General features: G+C 44.8%; 1 protein-coding gene across 3 annotated transcripts in view; it reads left to right on the plus strand.

Moving 5' to 3' along the window:
- AP2B1 (adaptor related protein complex 2 subunit beta 1) overlaps positions 1-27,062 on the plus strand; it is a 91,905-nt gene extending 64,843 nt beyond the window's left edge. For all 3 annotated transcript variants that reach the window (XM_081941987.1, XM_081941988.1, XM_081941989.1), the window contains 4 exons: positions 4,943-5,027; positions 6,546-6,632; positions 19,917-20,071; positions 21,524-27,062. In XM_081941987.1, the coding sequence (XP_081798113.1) occupies positions 4,943-5,027; positions 6,546-6,632; positions 19,917-20,071; positions 21,524-21,598 (402 nt within the window). In that variant the 3' untranslated portion in view covers positions 21,599-27,062. The remainder of the gene's footprint in view (positions 1-4,942; positions 5,028-6,545; positions 6,633-19,916; positions 20,072-21,523) is intronic.
- The last annotated feature ends 308 nt before the right edge of the window (positions 27,063-27,370 follow it).

Here is a 27,370-nt window from a genome sequence, read left to right on the forward strand (position 1 = left end):
AGGATTATTTGAAAAATAAACACTGTTTTTCTTCTGCTTGTCTTCCAATCATGTCTGAATGCCAGCTTCTACTGTTTCTATTCCTGCTGGGTGCCCAGAACACTCATCACTGGCAAGGGACAGAAAACCTCTGATGCCAATTTAGACATTCCCTGTCAAAGAGGTTGGAAAAGATATTGACAGGCTTTCTCTCAACACTTCCGGATTCAATACTTACAAAAACCAGGCTGGCATTCTGAATGTTTGTTCTTAATCCTCTTCCAAGCTGGAGATCTTAGATTTAATTATGCAGCCATCGCTGTACGCATATGATAATGCTGATGATTTTACAAATGATTTTACATCTATTTCTTCAGCACCAGTTACCAACTAACTGTACCCCATGATTCCATTTCTATGTACACGAAGCCGGAATTACTGCGGCTGCGGGAATCCCCTTTCTCGCAGGTCTGGCCTTCAGCCCTTTCGAGGGCCCACCTTGAGGATGGGTTTATTAACCCTGAGAGGTGGAGGAAGCGCAAATTAAGGGGTTTTTTAATAAAATATTTTTTAAGAATTTGTAGGGATCCTGGGGTTGGGGGGTGGGAGGAGGGGGGGGAACAGGTCAGGAGGGATGGTAGAGCCAGGCATCTAGGTGTGGTCGAAGGAGGAGGGAGCGGAGTGGGGGAGGAGAAGGAAGATAGCATTCCTGTGCAGGGCACTTTAATACCAACGGTCGTAGGGAGGGGCAGGTGCGAGGACAGTTTAAGAGCACGTAGTCGGTTGGGAGACCGGGGTTTTTGGTCATTCCCGGTCGTTTGTACCAACCCCTGCATACTAGGTGGTCAGGATCTACAGACCCAAGGCCTGAGACTGCTGTTATGCAATGCGAGGTCCGTTGTCAATAAGGCCCCCCTCATCCACGATCTAATTTTGGAGGGGGACCCGGACCTCGCCGGAATAACCGAGACCTGGTTGGGCCACGAGGGAGGTCTACCCCTTGTGGAAATGTGCCCTCCAGGTTATCGAGCATTTCACCAGCCTCGGGCCCAGGGAAGGGGCGGTGGGGTAGCAGTGATTATCCGGGAAGACTTAGAGCCGAGAGAGTTCACTGTGCCGCAGACATCCGGGTGTGAGTCCCTCGTCGTGAGATGGGGCCCAGGGAGGCAGTTGGGCCTGCTGATAGTATACCTGGCTCCTCGCTATACTTCAGCGGCCCTGCCCGAACTCCTTGAGCTGATCTCATCGGTGGCGGTTGAGACCCCCAAACTTTTAGTGATGGGGGATTTTAATCTGCCGTCGATGGGAGAAGCGTCTGAGGGGGTTCGGGAGTTCATGGCTTCCATGACAGCCATGGACCTGACCCAGTTAATTCAGGGCCCTACTCACGAGGGAGGCCACACCCTGGACCTTGTTTTTGTCTCTGGCCAGTGGACGAGTGATCTGGGAATAGGGGATCTAGACACTATTCCCCTGTCATGGTCGGATCACTCACTTCTCCGGCTGGACTTCCCTGGTGCCACCCCCCGCCGCGAGGAGGCGGAACTGGAAGGTATTAGATGGTTCCGCCCCAAGCGCCTGATGGAACCGGATAGGTTCCAGACGGAACTTGGGCCACCTACTGTGGACCTGACCCGCCCCCGAGTGGAGGACCTGGTAGACGCATGGAATAGTGCGACTACCGGGGCCCTAGACCGGGTGGCGCCTTTGCGGCCTCTCTTGCGGCGACGAACCACCCTGGCACCTTGGTTTACCGAGGAGCTAAGGGTGATGAAACGCCACAAGAGACGCCTAGAGAGTCGTTGGAGATCCTCCCGTTCCGAATTTGACCGAGCACAGGCACGAGCATATTTGAAGACGTACCTTGTGGCATTAAGAGCGGCCAAACGTCAACATTGTGCCGCTCTTATTGCGTCTGCAGATAACCGCCCTGCTGCCCTGTTTCGGGTAACCCGTTCCCTCTTGTTTGAGAGACCACGGGAAGCCCCATTACAGGGCAGAGCAGAGGAGTTTGGGAATTATCTACAGGATAAAGTCGCTCAAATCCGGATGGGATGGACCCCTTTCAGTGATTCAGTAGAGACGCCCGTTGCGAGTCTTGAGGGACCGCTTTGGGAGGAGTTCGACTCGGTTGCCATCGAGGATTTGGACAGGTTGCGTGGACGTCTGCGACCTACCACATGTTTATTGGACCCGTGTCCCTCCTGGCTTGTACTGGCATCCTGGGAGGTTACGCGCGACTGGCTCCTGGGCCTGGTGAACGCCTCGCTGGGTGAGGGTTCTCTACCGGCCGCCTTGAAAGAGGCGGTGGTGAGGCCCCTGCTCAAGAAGCCTTCCCTGGACCCAACGGACCTAGTCAATTATCGTCCAGTCTCCAACCTTCCTTTTTTAGCGAAGGTTGTAGAGAGTGTGGTAGCACAGCAGTTCCCACGTCACCTGGAGGAAAATGATTATCTAGACCCGCGCCAGTCCGGCTTCCGACCCGGGCACAGCACAGAGACGGCCTTGGTCGCATTGGTTGATGATCTCTGGAGGGCCAGAGATAGGGGTTGTTCCTCTATCCTGGTCCTATTAGATCTCTCGGCGGCGTTCGATACCATCGACCATGGTATCCTGTTGCACCGGCTAGAGGGGCTGGGAGTCAGGGGCACCGTCTTACGGTGGTTTGGCTCCTACCTCTCTGATCGGACGCAACGTGTGTTGACAGGGGAGCAGAGTTCGACCCGGAGGCCACTCACATGTGGAGTGCCACAGGGATCGGTACTCTCGCCTCTCCTGTTCAACACATATATGAAACCGCTGGGCGAGATCATCCGTGGTTTTGGGGTGGGATATCATCTGTATGCTGATGATACTCAGCTATACATTTCCACCCCGAACCACCCCAATGAGGCCGTCGAAATGATGTCCCGGTGTCTGGAGGCCGTACGGGTCTGGATGGATGGCAACCGACTAAAACTCAACCCTTCCAAGACGGAGTGGCTGTGGCTTCCGGCCTCCCGGTTCAACCAGGTGTTTCCATCTCTGGCCATTGGGGGCGTCCAACTAGCCCCCATGGAACAGGTGCGCAATTTGGGCGTCCTCCTGGATGCCCGGCTGTCCATGGATAACCATGTAACAGCCGTGGCAAGGGGGGCGTTCCATCAGGTCCGCCTGATGCGCCAATTGCGCCCCTTATTGGACCGGGATGCCCTACGCACAGTCACCCATGCGCTAGTGACGTCTCGCCTGGATTACTGCAATGCTCTCTACATGGGGCTTCCCTTGAGATGCACTCGGAGACTACAGTTGGTCCAGAACGCGGCCGCGCGGGTGATTATGGGGAGGACTAGGTACTCCCCTGTAACACCTCTCCTGCGCGAGCTGCACTGGCTTCCTGTGGTCTACCGAGTGCGTTTCAAGGTTTTGATTATGATCTTTAAAGCGCTTCATGGCACAGGGCCTAGTTATATGCAGGATCGCATCCTGCCCCACACATCCCTACGACCAATTCGCTCACACAGAGAGGGACTTCTCCGGGTGCCGTCCGCCAAACAGTGCCGGGGGGCGACACCCAGGAGCAGAGCCTTCTCTGTGGTGGGCCCAGCCCTGTGGAATGACCTCCCCCGTGACATCAGGATTACTTCCGATCTCCGCTCCTTCCGTGTTCAGCTGAAGACCCACCTCTTTCAATTATCTGGCCTGGCTCAATCGTAATTATTCTTATTCCTCCTAACTGTTTTTAAATTGTATTTTAAACGTTAAATCTTAATTTTTATATTGGGTTTTTACAATTGGGGTATTTTAATGCGGGTTTTTTAACTGTCTATATGATGTAAATTGTTTACCTCCTCCGAGTCCGTGTTTGTGTATCTGTATGTATGTTCTGTATGTACGCCTATGTGTTTTATATATTTTCTATGTTTTATATGCCCCATTGTACGCCGCCCCGAGTCCTACTTGGAAAGGGAGCGGCTAATAAATTCAAACTTATTATTATTATTATTATGAGTAGGCTAATGCTCCTCGGCACCTCTGCCCAGTTCAAGGTGATCTTCTAAAATGCACCCATGTGTAAATGTGGTTTCCTCAGGTCAGAATTACTTTAAGTTAATTCTGATACAGGTTATATAGTAAATGTCAAGTAATAAGAGTATGACAGTCGCCTAAATGTGATTTGGCCACATTCCCTGGTTTGCAACTGAGAAGTGGGAAAGCTAAGTCTGTTTTTCTTTTTTAGTAGTTTAAAATTCTTTAGCTCCAAAATGCTTGCTCAGATTCCAGACATTTTTTTCCTAACTTTGGCATTTTAAAGAATGTATGCTTGTGTATAGCCATACAAATAATATAAATGTACTTAAGAGGGGCTCGGTGGCTAAGACGCTGAGCTTGTCGATCAGAAAGGTCGGCAGTTCAGCGGTTCGAATCCCTAGTGCCACGTAACGGAGTGAGCTCCCATTATTTGTCCCAGCTTCTGCCAACCTAGCAGTTCAAAAGCACATAAAAATGCAAGTAGAAAAATGGGAACCACCTTTGGTGGGAAGGTAACAGCGTTCCATGCGTCTTCGGCGTTTAGTCATGCCAGCCACATGAGCACGGAGACGTCTTCTGACAGTGCTGGTTCTTCGGCTTTGAAACAGAGATGAGTACCGCCCCCTAGAGTCGGGAAAGACTAGCACATATGTGCAAGGGGAACCTTTACCTTTACTTGACTGAGTATCTCAGGAAATAGATCCTCACACAAGACCTATATGTATAAAAGGGTTTCTGCAGCAAGCAAGCAAGCTTGGGATTTAATGACTCTGAATTATTTGGATGAAATAATAGCAATGCTATTCTTTGAGGGTCTGGGCTTCCCCACCAGGAAGGTTTTTGTATTTTTTTTAATGCTATACTGACATTTTTAAAAAACCTTTTAGGAATCAGGGTGGAGAAATTTTTTTCTTTTAAAAAATAGCAAATTAATGTTTCTCTTTTGGGGCAGGTGGCTGTAAAGAACAACATTGATGTTTTTTACTTCAGCTGTCTTATTCCCCTCAATGTGCTTTTCGTAGAAGATGGCAAAATGGGTGAGTGTGGTATATCTGGTTATTAATAGGCCTTGAGGGAATTAAAGGGAGGGATGGGATACACATTATGGAAGGATGGTCACTCTCCTAGGTAAAGGACAAAGAATAAATGAAGAACTGCAGCGTTTGCTATGTGGACCTACAGAGTCCAAACTGGTTTTCCCCAATCAAGGAAATGTGGCCTTCCTCTCCCCAAATTCCCCCATCAATATGGCCATTGAAGTCCTACACTGCTTTTCCACAGTGAGGATGCTAATTTCTAAAGGCCATTTCACCACATACCTTTTCCTTACTTGTTAAAATAGTTCTAGTACATACTCCAAATCAGTCTGCCCTTTTACTTCTACAATAATTGGGCCAAGTGGAGGTAGGATATTTGGATCTGAAAAACGCTCTTTTCACTCCTGCCCAATTTTGTAGGAGCAGGTTAGGATGAGATGGATCTCTAATCCCAGATCCCATCTTCAGATTATAACTCAACAGGGGAAGACACAGAGTACTTTGTTTATATTATATACATTTATATGGGCGCTCAATTGACCTGTGAGTTCTTACGGTTAGAAATCCATAAAAAATATAACAGATGTTAATAAATAAATAAAATTAATAAAATTAATACATTATTTTCTTGTTTCCTGCCTTTATTATTTTTGCAAATAAGATGGCAAACATATATCCAACACACCTTCTTCCTCCTATTTTCCCCACAGCAACAAACCTGTGAGATGAGTTGGTCTGAGAAAGGGAAACTGGCCCAAGATTACCCAGCTGACTTTCATGCCTAAAGTGGGATTAGAACTCACAGTTCCCTGCTTTGTGGTCTGGTGCCTTAACCACTAGACCAAAGAGGCTGCCATTAAACTAGAAGAACAATGTGTCTGTGGAGAAAGCCAAATAACAATCACTTACACGAAGTCCTCAGCTTAGTAATCGTTCAAAGGCATTATAAATTTACACGCGCGCACACACACACACACACACACACACACACACACAAACAGAACTAATTATGATCCAGTTTCAAAATGACAGATGCTGCAGCATCCCCATGGTCACAAGTACAAAAATTGGGTAGATTCACCCTATGACTGGCCATTTCTTATCCCGCCAGGTCCCCGCAGGCTTTTCCCAATCTATATTTTCCTCCTCAATCCTCCCATCTCTGTCACCAATCACTCACTTTTCTTTTGTAGATCTCTGGAGCTCCAGAGCTTTCGTTGGAGAAAAGAAGCAGGTTGCTCTACCCCTCAACATCCCTAGGTTGCGTGGGGCCAGCTCATAAATCGTGGCTGCTTCGGAAACGGCCCTCTGAAGGGATACTGAGGGGTGGAACAGTCTGTTCCCCTTCTCCAATGCAATCTTTGAAGCTTTACAAAATATAGGCTGGAAGAGAGTGCTGTTAATATTTGGATGCTGCATAAATCTTCACTTAGTTCTAAAAGTGTGTCGGGGGGGGGTGGAGTCTGAAATAGCTGTAGAAATATGGAAAACTCAGTTTTATGGTTTCTGATCCTGCAGAACGCCAGGTTTTCCTCGCAACATGGAAAGACATCCCAAATGAAAATGAACTTCAGTTCCAAATTAAAGAATGTCACCTGAATGCTGGTAAGTTGATTTTCCCCCCCAAAAATACCATCTCTATAGCTTTGGCTAAAACTGCCAGTTTTGATTTGTGACTCATGATTTGGCTTGAAAACAGCTGCTCTTTTGGGTTTGTCCTATGTCTCGTATTCAACATGACTTTTGTGACACTTTGTGCCCCATAGATATGGATGGACTCCAGTGGGAGCTTAAGGAGTTTCCCAGTGATTCGGGGGGCGGGGGGGGGGGAGTTTCTTTAATTCTCTGGTTGACCACTGGTAATAAGAGGTGATGTAAGTTCCTGACAAGATCATGTTCAGCCAGACTTTTTTTGTCCCTCAATCATGGGTAGCTCCTCAATCTATCAAGAAGCTTCAAGAGGTGCTGTTAAGGTAATGATGATTTAATAGCTGGCTAGCTGCTGTAAGGCTGTAAACCGAGATTATGAAATGAGAATGAGTCAGCAGGGTTACTGCCACTTTAAGAAGGTGTCTATATAAGAGAGGTCCTGTGGGGGCGTCATTCTCTCTCCATGATATAATTAAAGATTGATTGCCTGGTTTTGCCTAGTCCATGTATGTATGTATGTACCGTGTTTCCCCGAAAATAGATCTGTCCTGAAACTAACGCCTTGCCACATTTTTCGCGTGGGCAAAAATATAAGCCCACCCCCCAAAATAAGCCCCCTGGACAAACCCCCCTCTGCTCAACGACCTAGCGGTATCCCGAAAGCGCCAAGTCGTGGGAGCTGGGGGGGGCAGAAAGGTGCTCACATTGCTTGGCGCTTTCAGGATACTGCTAGGTTGGGGAGTGGTGTTCTGCCTGGCCGGAGGGGGGAGTTGCCGGGCGGCTGCTTCCTTGCGAGCGGGCTCCCGATGAGCTGGGCACAGCCTCAGGGGTGAAGCAGCCATGAGGTTACTACACTCACAAGCAGCCGCCTGGCAAACCACCTCTCCAGCTGGGCAGAGTGCCATTCATTGATCTAGGGGGTATCCCTAAGGCGCCAAGCCACGTAGCGTTCTGCCCGCCCACCAGCTCCTGCGGCTTGGCACATTAGGAATATCCCCTAGGTCAGTGCATGGAGCTCTGCCCAGCTGGAGAGGGGGGTTGTGCGAGCGCCTGTTCCGCCCCCAGCAAGCATGCCTCCCAGCCTCACCATGCCCTAGCCCAGCTCTCCCTGCAGGGCCAGGGTGCCGGTGCCGCCGCGGTGCTCCGAGCATAACTTCTTCTCCGGCTTCCAAACTCCAAAACTCAGCTGCTGAGTCTTCCAGCAATGGCCACTCTAGGAGTGCGCTCTATGGTTGTGGGTTGGCTGCTGGAAGACTCTCTGTCGGGAAGAGCCTCTGTCCGGGCCGTTTTTTGCTCATTTCTGCCCTCCCCAGCCCCCAGGAGCTCTCTGAAAGCCTTCTACAGGCTCTGCACAGCCATTTTGGTGAAGGGGGCAGGGTTTCGGGTGGCACAAAATGCTGTATTCAGTGTATAAGACGCACCCAGATTTTCAGCCTCTATTTTGAAGGGAAAAGGTGCATCTTATACTTGAAAAATATGGTAAGTGGATGGTTCCAGTCTGTGGCTGTTATGGTTCAGTTCAGTGGCCACACACCTGATGTGTGTCACAGAGTTCAAGTTTACTTCCCTGTTATTTATGATCTAAAACAGGAGGATCAAACTCGTGGCCCATGGGCCAAATGCATCAAGCTGGCCACCCCCACACCCATTTTAGTGAAGGGGAGGAGTCACAATATGTCACATGACGACACAGGTTTGACAACCCTGATCTAAATGCAGCCACTGGGAGAGATCATCCTTCTGTTCAGGACGCAGTAATATTAATATGCCCAATTGTACATTTGTACAAGAAACATAGAAGAGATGTCATATTGGCACATCTGGGAAACCCCGAATCGGAAAGTTTCCAGGTTTTCCTCTCCCAAACGAAAGGAATGTTGCTGAGAAAGGAATGTTATTTTGACTATATCTACCCCACTCCATATAATCCCCCCTCCCAATTTCCCACAGCAATAAATGTGGCATGCCTGCAGGCCCAATGCAAAAAATGGCTTCCAGGCCTGACACATTAACCACCCCATGCTGGTTCAGTGATGCAGTGCTGGTCTTGGTGTCAGGAGAATGAGGGGGTCTGAGTGGGGAATAATAGACTGAGGCTAAATATTAACAAGATGAAGTCACTCTTGATCCATCATGATTCCTCTTGTCTCTCAAAAGTAAGGCACCACCCCTGAGAGGGCAGGTATGGGACTTGAATAACATCTTAGGCACTGTAGGAGTAGAATGAAGGCAGTGGCCAAGAGGATCTTCACCTATTGCATCTTCATCAATTGCACTTTCAACTGGACCATAATGATCTTACTTCACTCAGTAATACCTGTCCCCATTGCTACCTACCTAAACCACAATGCATTCTAAAATAGCTGACAAACTTGCAATTAGTGCAAAGTGCAGCTGATCATTGACTGGCACATTGCAGCTGTCATAACGTATAACATTAGTGTTGCGCGTCCTACATTGGCTTTATGTAGGTTTCAATGTGCTATTCAATCCATTGATTTTGATCTGTATCTCCTGGCATGTTAGTTGCTTATTGGACCACCTCTTTCAACCCGAATTAGTTCAACTGATCTGCTGTTCTCAGAAAAAGCTGTTAATTGGTCACTACTCCCATGAAATGAGGGGAGCTGATGGCAGGAATGGCTGTTGCAGCACCAGCCCCGTGGAATGGTTTCTGTTCATACTGAGCCTTTGTTTTCTATTCTCTACTGCTAAGCCACCATGGGTTTGAGTGGGGAGGGGAGGGCAGAGAAAGGCATGCAGTGGAGATTCAACTTGTTTGTCTTCAAGCTTTCTGCCTCACCTGACTTCTTGTGTATATTTTAATTCTAAGAAGTGCAAAATTGGGGTGTTTGAAAGTGAGGCACTAACCTCCAGCATCATCTCTATTTCCAAGTTCATTCTAAAACAGTTTCTGCAACCAAACAGCATCATCTTTCTCAGAAAAGAAAAGAATGCAGCTATAGCACAGCACTTTATTTGTAGGTACGTGCATCTGACTAGACAGAAGGAGAAAGAATAGCAGAATAGGCAATTTCTTCTGGAAATGGAAGGTTTTAGGGGGAGACAAGTGCTATTTCTATAAATTGGGCTTTGCAACCAGTTATGTCCCTGCAGGTAAAAAAAAAAAATGTGAATGAGGTACTCCTTAGAGAAATCATTTTGCTAGAGCTCCCCCATCATATTTTCAAAACATCAAATGTGCTTAAACAAAAGCCACTAATATAAAGCACATATTAATAAAGGAATGAAGTTATTTTATCTGTCAGACTTTTGGGTAACACAATGTATTTAAATTATGCTCTATTGCTGATAGGAAAGTTTGCTTGCAAATTCAGTGTAATCTGGGGCAATGACTGGGCTTGGCCCTCACAAAGCACAAAGTATGTTTTATGTGGAAATAGGTGGTATTGTCACGACATTTTTCATCTTTAAAACAATCACGCATTGTTTTGAAGCCTTGAGGCCTCCTCCAAGCATCTTCCTCTGCTTGCATGGGGCTACGTTATTATTGGAACTCAGAGAATTAGAATGCCAAAGAGATTCCACTCCAGGCAATACATGCTTGAAACCATACAGAAAGAGAGAAAGAGAATGTTTCCCATTGTTATAGCAGATGTTAGCAGCCAGTTGGTGCCAATAATGCCTAACAGGTGAGAGTATGTCCCATACTGAGCACGTCTTGAGTGCCGAGGTGGTGCAGTAGTTAGAGTGCAGTACTGGAGGCTACTTCAGCCGACTGCTAGCTGCACTTCGGCAGTTTGAGTCTCACCGGCTCAAGGTTGACTCCGCCTTCCATCCTTCCGAGGTGGGTAAAATGAGGAGCCAGATTGTTGGGGGCAATAGGCTGACTCTGTAAAACAGCTTAGAGAGGGCTGTAAAAGCACTATGAAGCAGTATATAAGTCTAAATACTATTGCTATTGTTATTTTTTGCTTCCTGGGTTTTTGTGCAATGTTTTGGTGGGTTCTTTTAACTATAAAAAAAGACTCTTTTATGGTAGTTTTAAAGTATTTTCTGCTTTCAAATGGCATTGATCTACGATATCAATTGGGAGGGGAGAGAAGGTGTTAGGGGATTCAGAATCTGCACACCTCTGAGGAGCCCTCCTGTTGCCACCTCCTCATTACAAGTTCCTTTTCTTAGGAAATCATCAGCTGAGTTTCTGTAGATTTTCTTGCCGACCTCATTGCTCCCAGCAGAGTAGTACACATCTAGCTGGCAATATTGCTGTCTCTGTCTTTCTCCTGCAAATCTTGGCAGCCCCAGTCTTCAGACACCAGCAAGTGGGGGTGCAGGAGGAAAAGGCAGCCCAGAAAACCTCTCTAATTGCTGTGAGAGCAAAACTTCAGCTCGGGGGAGCGAGGGGAAGCCAATGTAATGAAACAAAATCTTGCTTATTACACATGACCCATTTTTCATGTTCTTCACAAGCCGAGTGAGACTGGCAGAATCCCACACACGCTGCCACTTCCCCAATGATAGCTCACTTTTGAAAGGCTTCACTTCCCACCACCTTTTAATTGTTATGGGCGAGGAAGCTCATTATCGGGGGATGTGGCTGTATACAGACTTTGAGACGCTGGAAAGTTTTCGATCACAGGATTCAAAGTTTCCCTGCAACAAGATTGGAATCACCCAAACTGATCTAGTCAATTCAAGATCCAGATGAGGAACTGTGCAAATGCAGGTTCTAGATCAGGGCTGTCAAACTCATGTCCCATGGAAGAGATGTGTTGTGCGCTGGCCATGCCCACATCCAGTTTAGCAAAGGGGGAGGGGAAAGTCCCGATATGTCACGTGACGCTGCTGTGATGACACAAGTTTGACAGCCCTGTTCTCGATCAAGGGTTTTTCAAACGTGGCAACTTTCAAGATGTGTGGGCTTCAGCTCTCTGAATTCCCCAGCCAAGTAGGGATACACCATCAATTTGTCTTATCGTTTTTGTTTTCTTATCTAACTTCTCAAGTTTTCCCCCCACATAAAAGTGTCATTGAAAATGTTCCTTACATTGATCTTTGTATCTGATTGCATGACTTCAAGGTAAAATATTGCTAACATATTTAGTTGACTATTTTTGAAGTTTAATCCATGTATTTGACATCAGCAATTCACGGCCTGTTGCACATCTGCATCTGAAAAATCCTGACTGACTGAATTACATGTTTTCATATTCTGTTTCCTATTATGTAGCCAATTTGATTCCAAAGTTATGCATTCAGTGGTGCTCTCGTGTAGACTTTCAGTTTATGTTGCCTGCAAATGTTGGCAATAAACTATGCCCTACTGATCATCCTCATGACTATTTCTATGAAATCAAAAGAGAGAGAGACTGGCCACATTTGTGGGTGAAATTTTAAGAATTGTTATTATAATAGTAAAATCTAATGCACTTAGATTTAAACTTAAGGACAAGAGAATAAAAAGGACTAAAAGGTGCAAGATAAAAGAGAAGGAAAAAAGTAGGCACACAATAAACAAATAAAATATAAACAGGTGATTTCCAACTTTCAACAGCATAAGCAATTTTGATGACTCTTCACCCTCTCTAAGGTTACAGCCATTTATCTCCTTATCCCTTTTCCCATATGTTATCTTTAAACAAATTCATAAAACATCTTTTCAGTCTCGGTATCAGCAGAAAGTCCTTAAAGGGTTACCAGAGGGAATGTACAGTGAATATAAACAAATCTACATACCCCTGTTAAAATGCCAGTTGTTTGGAATGTAAAAAAAAATCAGACCAAAATAAATCACTTCAGATTTTCCCCCACCTTTAGTATAATATATGTACAATTCAATTGAAAAACAAATTGAAATCTTCCAGTTTGTTTCTAAGATCAACTTTGTATTTAGCTTGTTGCTGTTTAATTCAGATCCTTTAAATTCTTACGATTAATGTTTCCTTTCATTCATAATTGGCAGACTCACCCAGTGTTTTCAGAGTAGTTGTTCCAAAAGTCTCTAATAGTTTAGAAGTAGTTAAAGGGAAGTTTCCAAGTGATTAAAATGTAAAGTTTGCAAACTTAGTATCCTTCAGTGAGCAATATACCTAAACCATTGCCTCCAGGTGTTCAAATCCACAGAAAACCATCACCCTGGTATCTCCTCATGAGGAAGAGCCATCTGGAGTGCATGTGTGCAATCTTCCGTCATTTCCTTATCCAGAGAGGTTCCAAGGACTGGTGTATTCACTGGTTCCTTGGTCTTTGCCACAGTTGTCAGTTCTGCTTTTGCAGAGTCATCTTCAGTTTACCATACCTGTTGTGGCCTGCCAGCGGCCAGCAGAGCTGGCAGCCGATTTGGACAGTGAGGAGGTTGGGGAGGAACATGGACCAGTCCTGGAGTCTGGGGGAGGCTCTGACGAGGGCTCTATGTCGGAGGCAGAAAGGGGGCCAGAGCCATATGCCAGTTGTCAGCTGTTGTCAGAGGCAGACAGCAGTGAGGCAGATGAACAGCTGGAGCCTGTTCCCAGTGTGTGCATGCGCAGAATTACCCGACAAAGGGAACAACCAAAGAGCAGGGCTCAACTTGGGAGTAAGGCCAGACAATGAATGGCCCCTCCCAGAGAAAATAAAAGAGGAGCAAAAAGGGAGTGGAGTTTACAGGAGACAATTAGTTTGCTAATTGGATAGTGACTCTTTGAGACTCCTTGCCAAGTTCCGCAGATATTGGCCTGTCAGCCAAGCCAGATAAGGTTTGTGACTGTAAATCCCCCCTTGAAAGATTTTTCTTGATGTGAATGAGCAGAATTCACATTAAATTAATAAAAGGGGTTTTTATTGGGACAAGGAGTTTGTTTCATGCTCTTGGGAAGCCTTGGTCAGAACAGTACCTCCCTTGGAAGTCCTGTTTATTTCATTTTATATGCATGGTGAAAACAGTTTAAAGCACAATATCAAACCTTAAAGTGCACAACACTAAAGATAAAATTCAAAACAAACTGGCAGCTGAGTATAAAAAGTAATATTATACAATAAAGTATTAATACACCCAGGCTTCACTATTTTACAGATCTACATTTCTTCCCGAGTAACTAAAGGAATGCCTTCAAATATAGGATGCTCATTATCTGGTATTGTACCTACACATGTTTATTTGCTGCACCAACGTCTATGCATTTTCTTAATTCCTTATACTCATAACCTGCAGAGCACATCTGCCCTCAACCTCTGCTGTAGATAACTCTTAAAGTCACCTCTCCCCTTTTGATTTTGTTGGCAAGGATGACTTTACCTGGAGCTTATATTCCAATTTACATCCGTCTCTTGCATCAAGAGTCACTGAAGCTAATAAATCTGCCTGTAGCATTAAGGCAGCAATCCCCCGGTATGAAATAAATCTCTATACTATAGATTTATTTCCTGCCAGGGGTTTGCTATCTTAATCCATGTGCTGGTACTTTACGTCTGGTGTGATAACTGTATCTATCCAGCTATTGAACTAAACATTCCTTCATTCCTTAGCATTGATCATGGTCATTGTACAATATTGCCAGAAATTGCCCTGATGTATTTGACCGAATGCCATAGCAAATAGGTAGGCTGCTGTAACCTAAATCTTAAAATTGGGAAATCAATATTGGGAAGATGAGAAAAGTAAGGAGAAAGATACTAGTTCAGTTGATGATTCAGTTAGCTGAGCCTATTTTCAGCAGAAGACAAGGATTTAATTAGCAACAATACTAATTTTATCCATAAGGCTGAGTAGCTCCGAGTCTATGTTTAGTTATTACATGCAGTGTTTCCACAAAATGTCTACTATGGCCTCAACTGAGTTGTACAACTTTTTGTAATTAAAAATATTTTTAGAGGAAGAAAAATCCATTTTATACAGTTACGTACACACGGTAAGCTTTTCAGGATGGCAGAAAGTTTCCTTGTGCTCAAAATGTCTTCAAAGTAAGTCTGTGCATTGATGTTTCCTTCAGGCAACTAGTTACAAGGACGGAATCTGGTTTCCGTGGAATAAAATTCCATTTGTTTCTCAGCTTGCTGTTGCGGTGTTGCCTGTTTCTAACAGCCCCCTCTCTCCCCACACAAACACACATCACCAACCACTTTTCCTTGCCCCCTTTCTAAAATGTTCCAATGCCCAATTATCACTACAAAAGGAAAGCAGGCATGCCGTTTCTAAAGTAGGTGTTTCGCACAATCGCAGGCTTGTGTCCGACTACGCCAAGGCACACTCTCGATGTCAGATTCCTTGTGTGCTCGGGGCTTGCCTTCTCTCCTAATCTGCTGCCACCCCCATCCTTAGTTGCAAGGTCACCCTCCTGCGGTGACTAAGTTCAGAGTGTCGGAAAGGCATGAGCGTAGCAATTAAGTCCCTGATCACAAAGCCAGTGCCTTTCCCATGATAGCAGGCTGGGGGTGTTCTCTCAGCACATGTCAGAATAATTCTGCTGAGCAGGAATTAGGGTAGTCAAGGCTGTATTTAAGTGCCATCATAATGAGAGCTGCAAGGGGGATGGGGTGGGTTTAGAGAAAGCTTTGTTAGGGCTGTTCTTATTACGTTGTGTGGAAGAGCCTGAAAAAGGTTGGGAACCTTCCCACCCCCACCCCCACCCCCGCTGAGTGGAACAAACACACACATTTGCAATGTACCTAAGGCCTCCAGATATAACGTCGCAAACTGTACATGATTAACAGCTGTCAGGCCCCAAGAACCAAGAAAGACATTTAGAATTACTTTTGAACAGTTTCCTTTATTGTTCCTCCCCTCTGGACAGAATTCTTGCCCAACTAAGGCAACGACTTGCATCGCTGAAAGATACACTCTGGGAATGGCTAGAGAGGAGTCGTCTTAACTCTTGTTCCGCCAATCAAGCCATTCTGAAGTCAGCTGTCCCTCTGGGATTCAGCCCCTCCCTCATGGGAATCCAGACTACATCCCACCACAAAGCCGGTGTGAAATAATGGATAGGCTTGTACGGTAGCAGTTCATGTTCAGTGATCAAATTTAAGGAAAATCTTGGGCCTTCTCATGCTGTCTCCTCCCCAATCCTCTTTCATGGTCTTTCCAAGGTTGGACACCCCTGGTAGAATAGAATAGAATAGAATTCTTTATTAGCCAAGTGTGATTGGACACACAAGGAATTTGTCTTTGGTGCATATGCACTCAGTGTGCATAAAAGAAAAATAGAATAGAATACATTCATCAAGAGTCATAAGATTCAAAACTTAGTGATAGTCATAGGTTACTAATAAGCAATCAAATCATACTAGGAAACAAAAAAAGCAATATAAATTGTAAAGATGCAAGCAACATGGTTATAGTCATAAGTGGGAAGAGATAAGTACTAGGAAGGATGAGAAGCAATCAAATCATACTAGGAAGCAAATAAAACAATATAAATTGTAAAGATACAAGCAACATGGTTATAGTTGTAAGTGGGTACTAGGAAGGATGAGAAAAAGAATAGTCATACAGTCTTAGTAAATAAATTGACAGTATTGTGGGAATTAGTTGTTTAGCAGAGTGATGGCATTTGGGAAAAACTGTCCTTGTGTCTAGTTGTTCTGGTGTGCAGTGTTCTATAGCATCATTTTGAGGGTAGAAGTTAAAACAATTTATGTTCAGGATGTGAGGGATCTGTAAATATTTTCACAGCCCTCTTTTTGACTCATGTAGTATACAGGTCCTCAATGGAAGGCAGGCTGGTAGCAATTATTAAGGTACAGTATTACCTGAAGCAGAACAATGATTTTAAAAGAGGTCAAAGGAATTGTCCCAATTAGTCAGTCTAGATTTGATCCATCTATCCAAGTCTTTGGCTCTTAACAGCAGTTTACTTAAGTTCGGTATAATCCCCTGAAATGTATGCTCAATATATTCAACACAAGATAAATTTATGTTTTCAGGCATCAACTGTAGGTGCATCAATTCAGATGCTTAACACTTCTTTAAAAAGAAAAAAAAAGTTTTGGAGAGTGTTATTGCTGGAGGGACTGCCACTTGCCAGGCCGAACTTTTGACTGCAAGTTTTTGTTCCCTCCTCCAACAGATCATCATAAAGCGAAGCTCTGATGGAATCCAAAGTATTTTTAACAGCAACCAACAGCAAATGGGGAGGGCTGTTCCTTTCAAGTTCCGTGCCTCTCCAGGAACCTTTGCCAAACGATCTGCCTCATTTGGTACTAAGGTTGTGCTGCCACTCTGCACAGGGTCCCCTTTATAAAGGCAAGCCCGTCACATGCCCATTGCCGGTTTACCTCACGTGTCTGGCACTGCCGGGCAATGTTGCCTAGCAACCTGGCTCATTCCCTGAGAAGCTGACATCAGCCTTGGCATGGGAGGGAAAGGGAGGAAAAGCTGGATGACTGGCGTTGACACCTTTGAAGGAAAGGGAATGATCCTGTTCCCCAAAGGAGACTCTCACCAGTTCGTTTGTTTTTTTAAAAAGAACCCAATTAATGTATTAAATGCACAGTGTGGGGGGTAAAGAGAAGGCATCCTCTGCGCCAACGAGCTTACAATTACTCTTAGGTCAATGTGCAGCCAACTTGACTGGCTTCAATCATGATTCTCCTGTTAAAAAGATTTACTCTCCTCTTCTCCCATATCTATATCCCCAAAACCCAGCTCATTATCTCTCCTCCTGAAATCTTGCAGGCTTCTTAACTAGAGCCACTTCTAATCTCCATGTCATTTTAATATTAATTGCCACAAAAAAGGGAACTTAGGCTCAAATTATCAAAGCCTCCTTTGGACAGCCCTCATGTATATCCTCCTCTGAAACAGCAGGTTTGATCATTGCAGAGGCAGCTATTTTGCTGGAAATTCCTGAGTCCGAAGAAAAAATCTGAAAATAAACATAAAAGTGTGTGTGTGTATGTCTGTGTGTGAAAGTCCCTGAACCTATTTATTTGAAATTTGACATTCCTCATCCCCTCAGATGGGACTACTTTTCTTGCACTTTTTACCCAGTTCTATCAAAGAGAATCTAGACTGTAGTTAATTTGCAGGGGCAGTCAGAAGGATTACATGGACATTTGGATTCTGATTCAAAATTTGTATTTGGGCTCCAAGTTGGAAATTAACCCAAATGTATTGGACTGTTTTGGAACCCTTCAGAATGCAAACCAGATCTTCGTTTATAAAATATGTGATTTTTAAATACGTTTGGAGAATTAATTTTTGCAAGGACAGTATGCAGGTAATTACAGGTGTTTTTTTAAAAAAAAATTATTTATGCATTTATTTTGGTGTCTCCAAGTCAGCTTTTTGACTTGCTGGACTGTCCTTGCCGTTTTCTTGGCAAGAATTCAGAAGTGGTTTGCCATTGCCTTTTTTCCTAGGGCTGAAAGAGTGACTGGCCCAAGGTCACCCAACTGGCTATGAGGCTCGGGGGGACTAGAATCCTCAGTCTCCCTGGTTGTAGCTTCCTACCTTAACTACTACACCAGATGGGCTCTGCAGGGACTTATAAGGCAATTGCTAAGAATCCAGACTGACTTGAGATACATGCACACACACCAAAAAATTATAGAATTGTGATGGTGAACCTATGGCATACGTGCCAGAGAGCCCTCTCTGCTAGCATGCACACCGTTGCCCCAGGTCATAACTCCGTGGTGTTTCTTTCGTGAGCTTCTCTTTCTCTGCAAACGATGAAGCAGAAGCTCACAAAAGAAAAAGATCTTACCTCTTGCCATGCTGCCAGTGTTGGGATGCCCCCCCTCCCTGCCAGCCAGCTGGTCTTTGGGTCTCTGCTGCGCATGCATGCACATGCACGTGCGCATTTCCATGCATGCATGTTGACGTATGCGTGCATGTTCGCACACGCTCACACCTTTCAGTTTGGGCATGCGCGCGCAGTTTGGGGACTCGATGGCTAAAAGGTTCACCATCACTGTTATAAAATATAATAGGCTTTTTTTTGTCCCAGGATTCTCAAGAGAAAGTCACGTTTTCAAATCTCCATGGTGGTGAGCAGCTGTTCATTTTGCACGGAAAGGGGATGATTGTTCTGTACGGTGAATTTCTCAAGAGAAAAAAGTTGGGGTAGAGAGGACACAATCCCTGGAAAAGATGAGTTAGTTGCCCGGGTGTCTCAGTTTCCACAGCAACCAAGAAAAAGGCAAAGCAAACCCATTGAATTGTGAATGTAGTTAAAGAGAGATCGAATGTTTATGTTTCCATATGTGTGAGGGGGGAGGGGGCGAGTAATGACCCCTTCAGCATGGCCCCTTAAGTCAACCATACTAGGATCTCAAGTGGATCTAGCACTAAACTGATCCACTTGGAAGCGTCTTCTGAATATTACCTTGGGAGAACACAGGAAATGAAAGCGTTCATTAATAAAGGCATGCTGGCTTATGGATATATTTGCTGCACTTCCCAGCCCTTTGCTCTACATTAATGATATAGCATTTGGGGAGGGTACTGCGCAGTATGGAATCTTCTGGCAATTAAGGAAGAAATACGAATGGAAAGGAAGCCCTGGAAAGTGTGGATGACAGGTGTTAACTCCTGAAGATCTTGACTCTAAGCTCCTCAAAAGCAGGGACTTGTCTCTCTCCGCCCCCACATCTTTTCTTAGTTACCTGGTCAAAAGCAGAGCAAATTAGAAGGAAGGAAGGCAAACCAGAGGCCCACTACCCTGTACTCTGATTCCCACAGAGGCTTTGAAAGAGCAGGCACTGGCCACCTTCTCTTCGTTGCTGATGGCCCCTAGTAGCTAATAAATGTGCAATAGCTGAATTAGTGTACCTGCATCCATGAATACGTACAGAGAGAGAAGGAATGCGTGTTAAAATGGCCGCTCATCTTTTGCCCCAAATCTGGGATAATCTCCTTAGAACTGGGCCCTTTGTAACTTGAGTGGGTCTCTTCTTAGGATATTGTTCCAGCGTCTGCTTTCTTTCACGGTACTGCATGTTCAGCTCATCTACAGCAGAGGAAGACAAAGGGCCAGAAACGGAATGGAAGTAGATTGTCAAGTGGGTTCTTACTCTTAACCAGTGTTTCTCAACCTTGGCAACTTTTAAGTCCTGTGGAGTTGAAGTCCACAGGACTTAAAGTTGCCAAGGTTGAAAAACACTGCTCTTAACGTTGAATTGTGGACCGGAATAGTTGGCAAGAAGAGAAGGCTGGCACAGCAAGCAACAAAGCATGATCCAGTGACAGCAATTTGTACTGTTACAATTTTCTAGATTGTCTCTTGGTATGATCTCAGGCAGGTGATAAGCTTGGAAGGTTTCCAAAAATCTAAGGGACTTGCTTTCTTCTGTTAGATACTGTTTCCAGTAAGCTCCAGAACAACAACATATATACCATTGCCAAGAGAAATGTGGAAGGCCAGGACATGCTGTACCAGTCACTGAAGCTTACCAATGGCATCTGGATCCTGGCCGAACTACGCATTCAGCCTGGCAATCCCAACTATACGGTAAGGTCCTGTTGCTGAGGCAACAATGCCCTGAACCTCTAGGCCAGTGTTTCTCAAACTTGGCGACTTTAAGTCCTGTGGACTTCAACTCCCAGAATCCCCCAGCCAGCATAGCTGGCTGGGGAATTCTGGGAGTTGAAGTCCACAGGACTTAAAGTCGCCAAGTTTGAGAAACACTGCTCTAGGCCTTTGTTTGGATCTCGTCTTTCCTCTCTCTCTCTCTCTCTCTCTCTCCCTCTCCCTCTCCCTCTCCCTTTCTCTCTCCCTCTCTCCCCCTCCCCCTCTCCCTCTCCCTCTCCCTCTCCCTCTCTCTGAACTTGCTATTTCCTGAGCTGGTGCTCGCAGTTTAAAAAGAAGTACAGGTAGTCCTCAATTTACGACCACAGTTGAGCCCAAAATTTCAGTTGCTAAGTGAAGCATTTGTTAAGTGAGTTTTGTCCCAGTTTACAAACTTTCTTGTCGCAGTTGTTTTACGTGAATCACTGCACTTGTTAAGTTAGTAACAATTTAAGTTAGGTGAATCTGGCTTTCCCGTTGACTTTGCTTGTCAGAAGGTTAAAAAAGATGATCACATGACCCTGCGACACCGAGACTGTCATAAACGCAAGCCAGTTGCCAAGCATCTGAATCTTGATCACATGACCAGGGGGACCATTTTTCACACTTACGACCATTGCAGCCTCCCCGTGGTCCTAGGTGTGAAAAATGGTCACAAGTCACTTGCCGTCGTAACTTTGAACGGTCACTAAACAACCTGCTGCAAGTTGAAAACTACCTGTACTCCATGTTTTCAAGACGTTCAGTTAAATATCATAACCATGATCACTTGGGAAATTTGGAGGACAGATGAAAATACTAAAGTGGCCACCTGATTAAAGAAAACCGTCCTTAATGAATCATCTGTTTAATCCACTGAGTGGCAAATTTTGGGCCTGTCTAGTTTGCACGTCTCCAGCACAAATCATTGTTATTATGATCATGTTGGCAATAATTGATTAGGCTTGAAATTAACTCCATCTGTTAGGCACCGTCCCTTTCCTGTTATGAATCATTTCCATGAAATGATTGAACCCTTATACATAAGAGGAAAACTGGCTAGTTTCACCCTCAACCCTCAAGCCAGGTTAAGGAAGGGCAGTTGTGCTGGTAGAACATGCTGTAATTAGATAAATATGCTATTTTATTGTTGAATGTAATGGTCTGATTAGAATACATCAACCACGCAGCACACAGAGGTTTAGCATGTTGGGCAAGCTTTCCTGGCCGGTTTTTTTTTTTTTTTACAAAGAAAAATTAAATTCTGATTAGTCATCACAGGCATAGTGTTGAATTGAAGGGATTTGGGACCATCTTCATGCAGTTTTTAGCTCTGTCCCCCCAACCTTCCACCATTGGTGTATTGCTCAGGGACTCCTAAAATAATTCCCCTGCCTTCCCTCTTTTCTCCAACAGCTGTCTCTGAAGTGCCGAGCCCCTGAAGTCTCCCAGTACGTCTACCAAGTCTACGATGCCATTTTGAAGAACTGATCTCTCAAACCACCACCACTGCCAGCACCTCACCACATGGGGAACCAGGAGCGGGGCTAACTCCACATTCTACTGCCACCGCCCATGTGTTGGTGTGGGCCAAGAACATTCCTTCCCTCGATCTGGGAAAAGCAGCTCTGTTTTGTGTCCGAGATCTCAGCTCCAGATGCTGAGGCTAAACCAAGGTAGCAAGTAGTGTCCACTTGCCGGTAACAGTAGGGGACGTGGCATTTGATACTTTTAGCATCTGTGAGAATTTTGTAACCACTCCGCATCAGCTGTTTTTGCAGTCCTGTGTGCCATGTCTGTCTCATTTGTTCCTGTGGCTTCTTCATCTCGTGCCAATGCTTTGCATTTTCTAAAACCACTGTCGGCCTCTGGTTAATATTTTGTAATATGCTTCTTCGTTTTAATAAATGCACAATACACACACACACATACAGACACACACACACACACACACACACAAACACACACACACTGCCCAGCCAGAGGCATCTGAGAGAAAACACACACACTGCACTTTATTATTCTTTTGTATTTGCGTACTGCTGATTAATTTTTGTAATGAACCAGTTGTCTACAATAAGCAGGAATAAAGGAGGGGCATTGAAACAAGACTAGTTGTACAACTGTTGCAAGGAAACCAATGCTGGCTTATTGATTTAACCTTGGGAAATTTGATTACCTGGTACGAATTGTAGTTTATTATTATTATTTGTTATTATTTAAGGCCTCTCCATGCCTGCCCTCCCTTATAGACTGAAAATCCCACCATTCACTAAAAGCTAATCCTGTGGACACCTGAGGGTTTGCAGCTGAAGAGACAATCTATTGCTCTTTGAGCTCCGAGGGATGAAAATTGAGAGGCAATGCCTCTTGTTGCCCCTGCATGCATCAGTGTGCACCACAGCTCCATATTCTCTTTTCCTGTGCTGCCAATTGAACAGTAGGTTCTGATGGCTTCGGGCATGTGTGGTCTATTTGGGGGGGGGGGGGGGAGAGAGACCATGGCAGCCAAGACAGTGGCTTTCAGAAGTAAAGAAGAATGGTAGGTAGCAAGGCTGGGAAAAGAAAAAAGGCAGAAGAAAGGGCAGTTTGGTTATCCTGGCAGTTTAATCCAGTTACCGTTTCCTTTTGATCTGGGTGTCAATCGCACTGGGCAAACTCCTACGGTGCCCTTTGCCATCTGTGTAATGGAATCTCTCTGGCAGCCTAAAACCGGGATATTTTTCTGCCACCACATAAATGTACCAGATTCAAACCATGCCCCAGTGTGGCTGAAATGGGCTCTCCGCTCCAACCATCCTCATCCCACCAGGGTATAACCTTTAGCGAGGATCTTACGCCCTTTAAACTTCAAGTTCTTTATGTGGAATCTGGTCTCACCGGTGGCCCCCTTAATGTGTTCTGTCTAAGGAAAGATAAGATGGTCTTTTTCTTCCAATGTCAGCTGCCTCCTGGCTTGTCTGTCTTTTTTCTCCTATGCCCTCCCATCTCCATTGCCCCCTTTCTTGTAGCTGCTTTATTCCCCACCCTATTTGGGAGATGTGGTGTCTAGTAGATCCTCTGAGCAAATTCTGCGTTGCAATGATGCAGGCTATTCCCGGGAGACTTCAGTGTTTCCTCCACCCACCTACTCCCGCATAAGGAGCACGCATAAACTTTTCAGTGGGCTGCTACACTGCCTTTGAAACTTGTGTATAGAACTAGGCCAAGATAACAGTCAGTGGGCTTGGTGGAAAAGCCTCTTCTTATTTGTCTATGGAGATTCTCAGTCATCCAGGTCATGGTTGTCCCAAAGGTGCTTTTTCAAGAGGTAACTGGACTTTCTTGTTTTTCTTGGAAGACGTTTCACTACTCCTCTAAGAAGCTTCTTCAGCTCTGACTGGATGGTGGGGAATGGGAGGATTCATATTCCTTGCAGACAGCTGGTCATTTGCATCCTTTTAGAGAGTCCTTGAGGCCACTTGGAGGTTTATCTGTGTCCTCAGGGTCACCTGAGTAGTGCAAATGGGTGTGAGCCTTCTTGGAACTGTTGAAAGGACTGTTATAGACCAGAGATAGATGACACCGTACCCCTCCCCCTCTGTTGAGAGAGGGCTGTTCAGTTTTGACAGAGGTGACCTCTTTCAAACCAGTGGTCCTCTCTGTCCAGAATGTGGACTTTGCTGTTTTCAAACGAGTGGCCTTTGTCTTTTAAATGCAGATGGAGTGCTGAATCTTGTCCTGATGGGTTTGTTCTCCTATGTTGCGCCATGCATTTATGAAGTAATTGTTTTGTTTCCCCAATGTACAATGACCAGCCATCTGCAAGAAATATAAGTCTTCCATTCCCCACCATCCAGCCAGAGCTGAAGAAGCTTCTCAGATGAGAAGCAAAACGTCTTCAAAGAAAAAACAGAAAGTCTAGTTGCCTCTTGAAAAAAAGCATCTTTGAGACCTCTTCTTATTTGGAACTCAAAGAATCACTCACCTGTGAACATAATAGGCAGCTCACTAGAATCTACTCTTTAAGTTCTGGTCAAACTATGCTTTTCAAAATCAGAAATATATTTTCACTCGGCTAGTCCTTATGCTCCTATAAGTAGTGCTTGCTTAATGACCATGATTCGTGATGGTTTTTGCCAGTTTCTAGCATTTTTTGCTAATTTCTGACAAAAAAAAAACACCTCCCATTCAAATGAACAACATTCACTTAATGACTACTCAAAAAAGGCCAGAAAATTACTTCCATTCACATGAGTGCCAGGACCTCAACTTATGATGTAATGACCTACTGGGCTTAATTACAATCATATATCAAGGACTACTTACAATTCCATCATGCTTGCTTCATAACCCCACGAGACCTTAGCTTTTTTCGGTCAAGTATCAAACTGCATTTCCCAACTCTTAATTCCTTCATGAACATCTTGGGGTTCATGGCTAATTAAGAAGTTACACTGGGTCATAAGTGTCTTCATTGGCTCTTTGCCTGCATCTTGAATCTCCTTTGGAAAGTCTAAAGGCTGTGATTTCAGGGACCTGCATAGGCAAGGCAAATTCAATACCCCTAGCCGACAGATCAGTAGTAGAACCTCAATAACCACTTTGTCATCTGCCTCTTAAAACTGGGAGTTCTTGAGCATCCTGCTTTTGGCTGATTCCCGTAATAAAATAACCACAGATACGTTTGTGTTATCATTACACAACTGCCACATGCTGTGCAAGAGCCGTGGTGGCGCAGCAGTTTAGAATGCAGTACTGCAGATCTAACTCACTGCTCGCTCCCGGAGTTCGATTCTGAGCGGGCTCAAGGTTGACTCAGCCTTCTATCCTTCCGAGGTGGGTAAAATGAGGACCCAAATTGTTGGGGGCAATAGGCTGAATCTATAAATCGCTTAGAGAGGGCTGTAAAAGCACTGTGAAGTATATAAGTGCTATTGCTATTAGGCGGCCCAGAAGGCACAATGGCATTGTGTAACTCAGGGATTCGAAGTTGCAGTGCTCTAGCTCAAGATTGTTGGTTTCGTAGCAAAGAGGCCAGTGACACTCTGAAGATGCAGGATCCCAATTTGTGAAGATTTGTGCTGGCCCTCAAGGAAGTTGTCCCAGGCAGAGATCCTCTGACTCTTCCATGCAGGGCTGCATTGACTCTGACTTACCAATTACTTCTGGATGTGCTAAGTGAAGTCACAGAAGACTCCTGTTTCTCCTAGTTTTAAAGGACTTCCTGCCAGAGCTCAATGCCCAATTCCCATCAACCAGGTGGGGTGGAGGAAGGCACATACAGTCGTTATCTTTTTGTCAACATTTAGATAGTAAAAAGGATGGCCTAGAAACTTAGAACCATAGCATTTTCAAGAGGTATCTCTTGCAATGAGACACGAGGAAGCTGTTTTACAAGAATAAATGCTTTGGAGCTCCTCCACCTCCAAATCTATGATGCCCAACATCAGTAGAGCTGGTGTCCAAAGACCAAAATGAAATAAAAGTAGCAGGCAAGGCCCCAGACCTGTTTGAAACTGTTTTCTTCTTCTGGTGGACCTGGTGCTGTTCTTCTCTGACTACATGCCATGAGATGTATCCAGAGGGGAGTAGAAGACAATTCCCCCCCCCTCAATCTATTCAGAACCATTTGACACCTGAGGGAAGGGGGGGAATTAGATGGTGGGTCTGAGCTTTGCTTTGTATCAGCAATAAATGTAATTTACGCAATTTGTCGTGTCTGATACTAACTTCGGTCAGGAATGGCAACGGAAAGAACTAAGGAAGCGGGAGGCAAGGCATTTAGTGGAGTCCTACTTTTAAGCTGTAATACAGGAGTCTCCAATTTTGGCATCTTTTAAGACTTTTGGACTTCATCTCCCAAAATTCTAGGAATTGAAGTCCACAAGTCTTAAAGGTGCCAAGTTTGGGGACCCCTGTTGTAATACAACTCAAACTGCTGTTAAGTCTTCCAGTTGGGAGCTTCTTAATTACTAGGGAGAGATCAGACTCTTTATTTTATTTATTTCCAATCCATCCTTCAGGGTAGGACCCAAAAAACCCTTCCGGAGAGAGGTTTGCATATAACACAAAACAATAAAAGTGAGTTCAAAACCAAAGACTATGAAAGTTAAATACAGAGGTTTAAACCCATTGAAAAGCAATGACCTCTCTTCTGAACAAATCCTTGAGCAATGCAGTACTTCTTTAGGGGAAAGTTTGAATCGGTAATACTTTTTCTTTCTGATCAGCTTTCCCATCACGTGTCTTACCTATGTGGTATGCTTGCTCTCCATCTAGAATAACCCATGGTTAATGAAGGGATGTAATATTTCACTGGCACCATGGATGTTCCATCTAACACAGAGGCCTTCTTTCTACAGCTAATCTCTTCAATGTGCGATCCGATGTTGTGCTCATTATACAGTATATATCTCTGTACTGTAAAGTTTCAATGGAATGCTCATCCCCCCCAAACTGGCTGGTGACAGGGACAGGGGGTGAGGCAAAGTAAGGTTCAGTACTTGATTTTTTTTGTCGTTAGAATGGTGTAGGGATTTCTGCTTTCTGGTGGCTTTGCTTTGTTATGTTGGCTTGCTTTGGTTATGCAGAAATAGATGTTACAGTGAGTTTAGATGTTATGGTGTTACGATGTTTGTAGTACTGTAACTTGAGAAAATATTGCATAGTTCTTTAATATATGATTACTGCAATAGAAACATTTTATGCAAAATATTGGATCTCAGGAGACAGAAAATTGGGAAAATTACATGTGTGATTAACATGCTGCCCTAGTTAACTAATTATGTAAAGTCTACAGGAGGCAGGTGATGATGTAGCCAATTTATTAAATACACTGTATAAAGGTAGGACGTGGATACAAATGGACGGTGTATGTTCTCTACAAAATCTTAAGTATCTCCACACAACAAATTTACGATTGGTTTTGTACCGGTCACGGCTACTCCCAATAAATCCTGGTATTGTAGTTTGATGAATGAGATTCCTGTTTGTTTATTTGTTTCCCTGCTTGCGGACGTGGAATAATTGAAACGGTTTAAGCCTGTAATGTAGGGGTGTCGGACTCAAGGCCCGTGGGCCAGATTCGGCCTGCAGGGTGCTTAGATCTGGTCCATGGGGCCAGCCTGGAGACAGCAAAGGACCAGCCCATGGTGTCTCTGTCAGTGAAAATGGGCTCCCGATCTCCATTTTCGGCTGGGATGTCCTCTTGCAACCCTCTGCCAGCAAAAATGGAGCTCAGGAGGGCCATGTGGCAGAGGGTTGCAGGAGGCTGTCTCACCC

This window comes from Natrix helvetica (genome assembly GCF_964273705.1).
Source record: "Natrix helvetica genome assembly, chromosome: 2".
NCBI lineage: Eukaryota > Metazoa > Chordata > Lepidosauria > Squamata > Natricidae > Natrix > Natrix helvetica.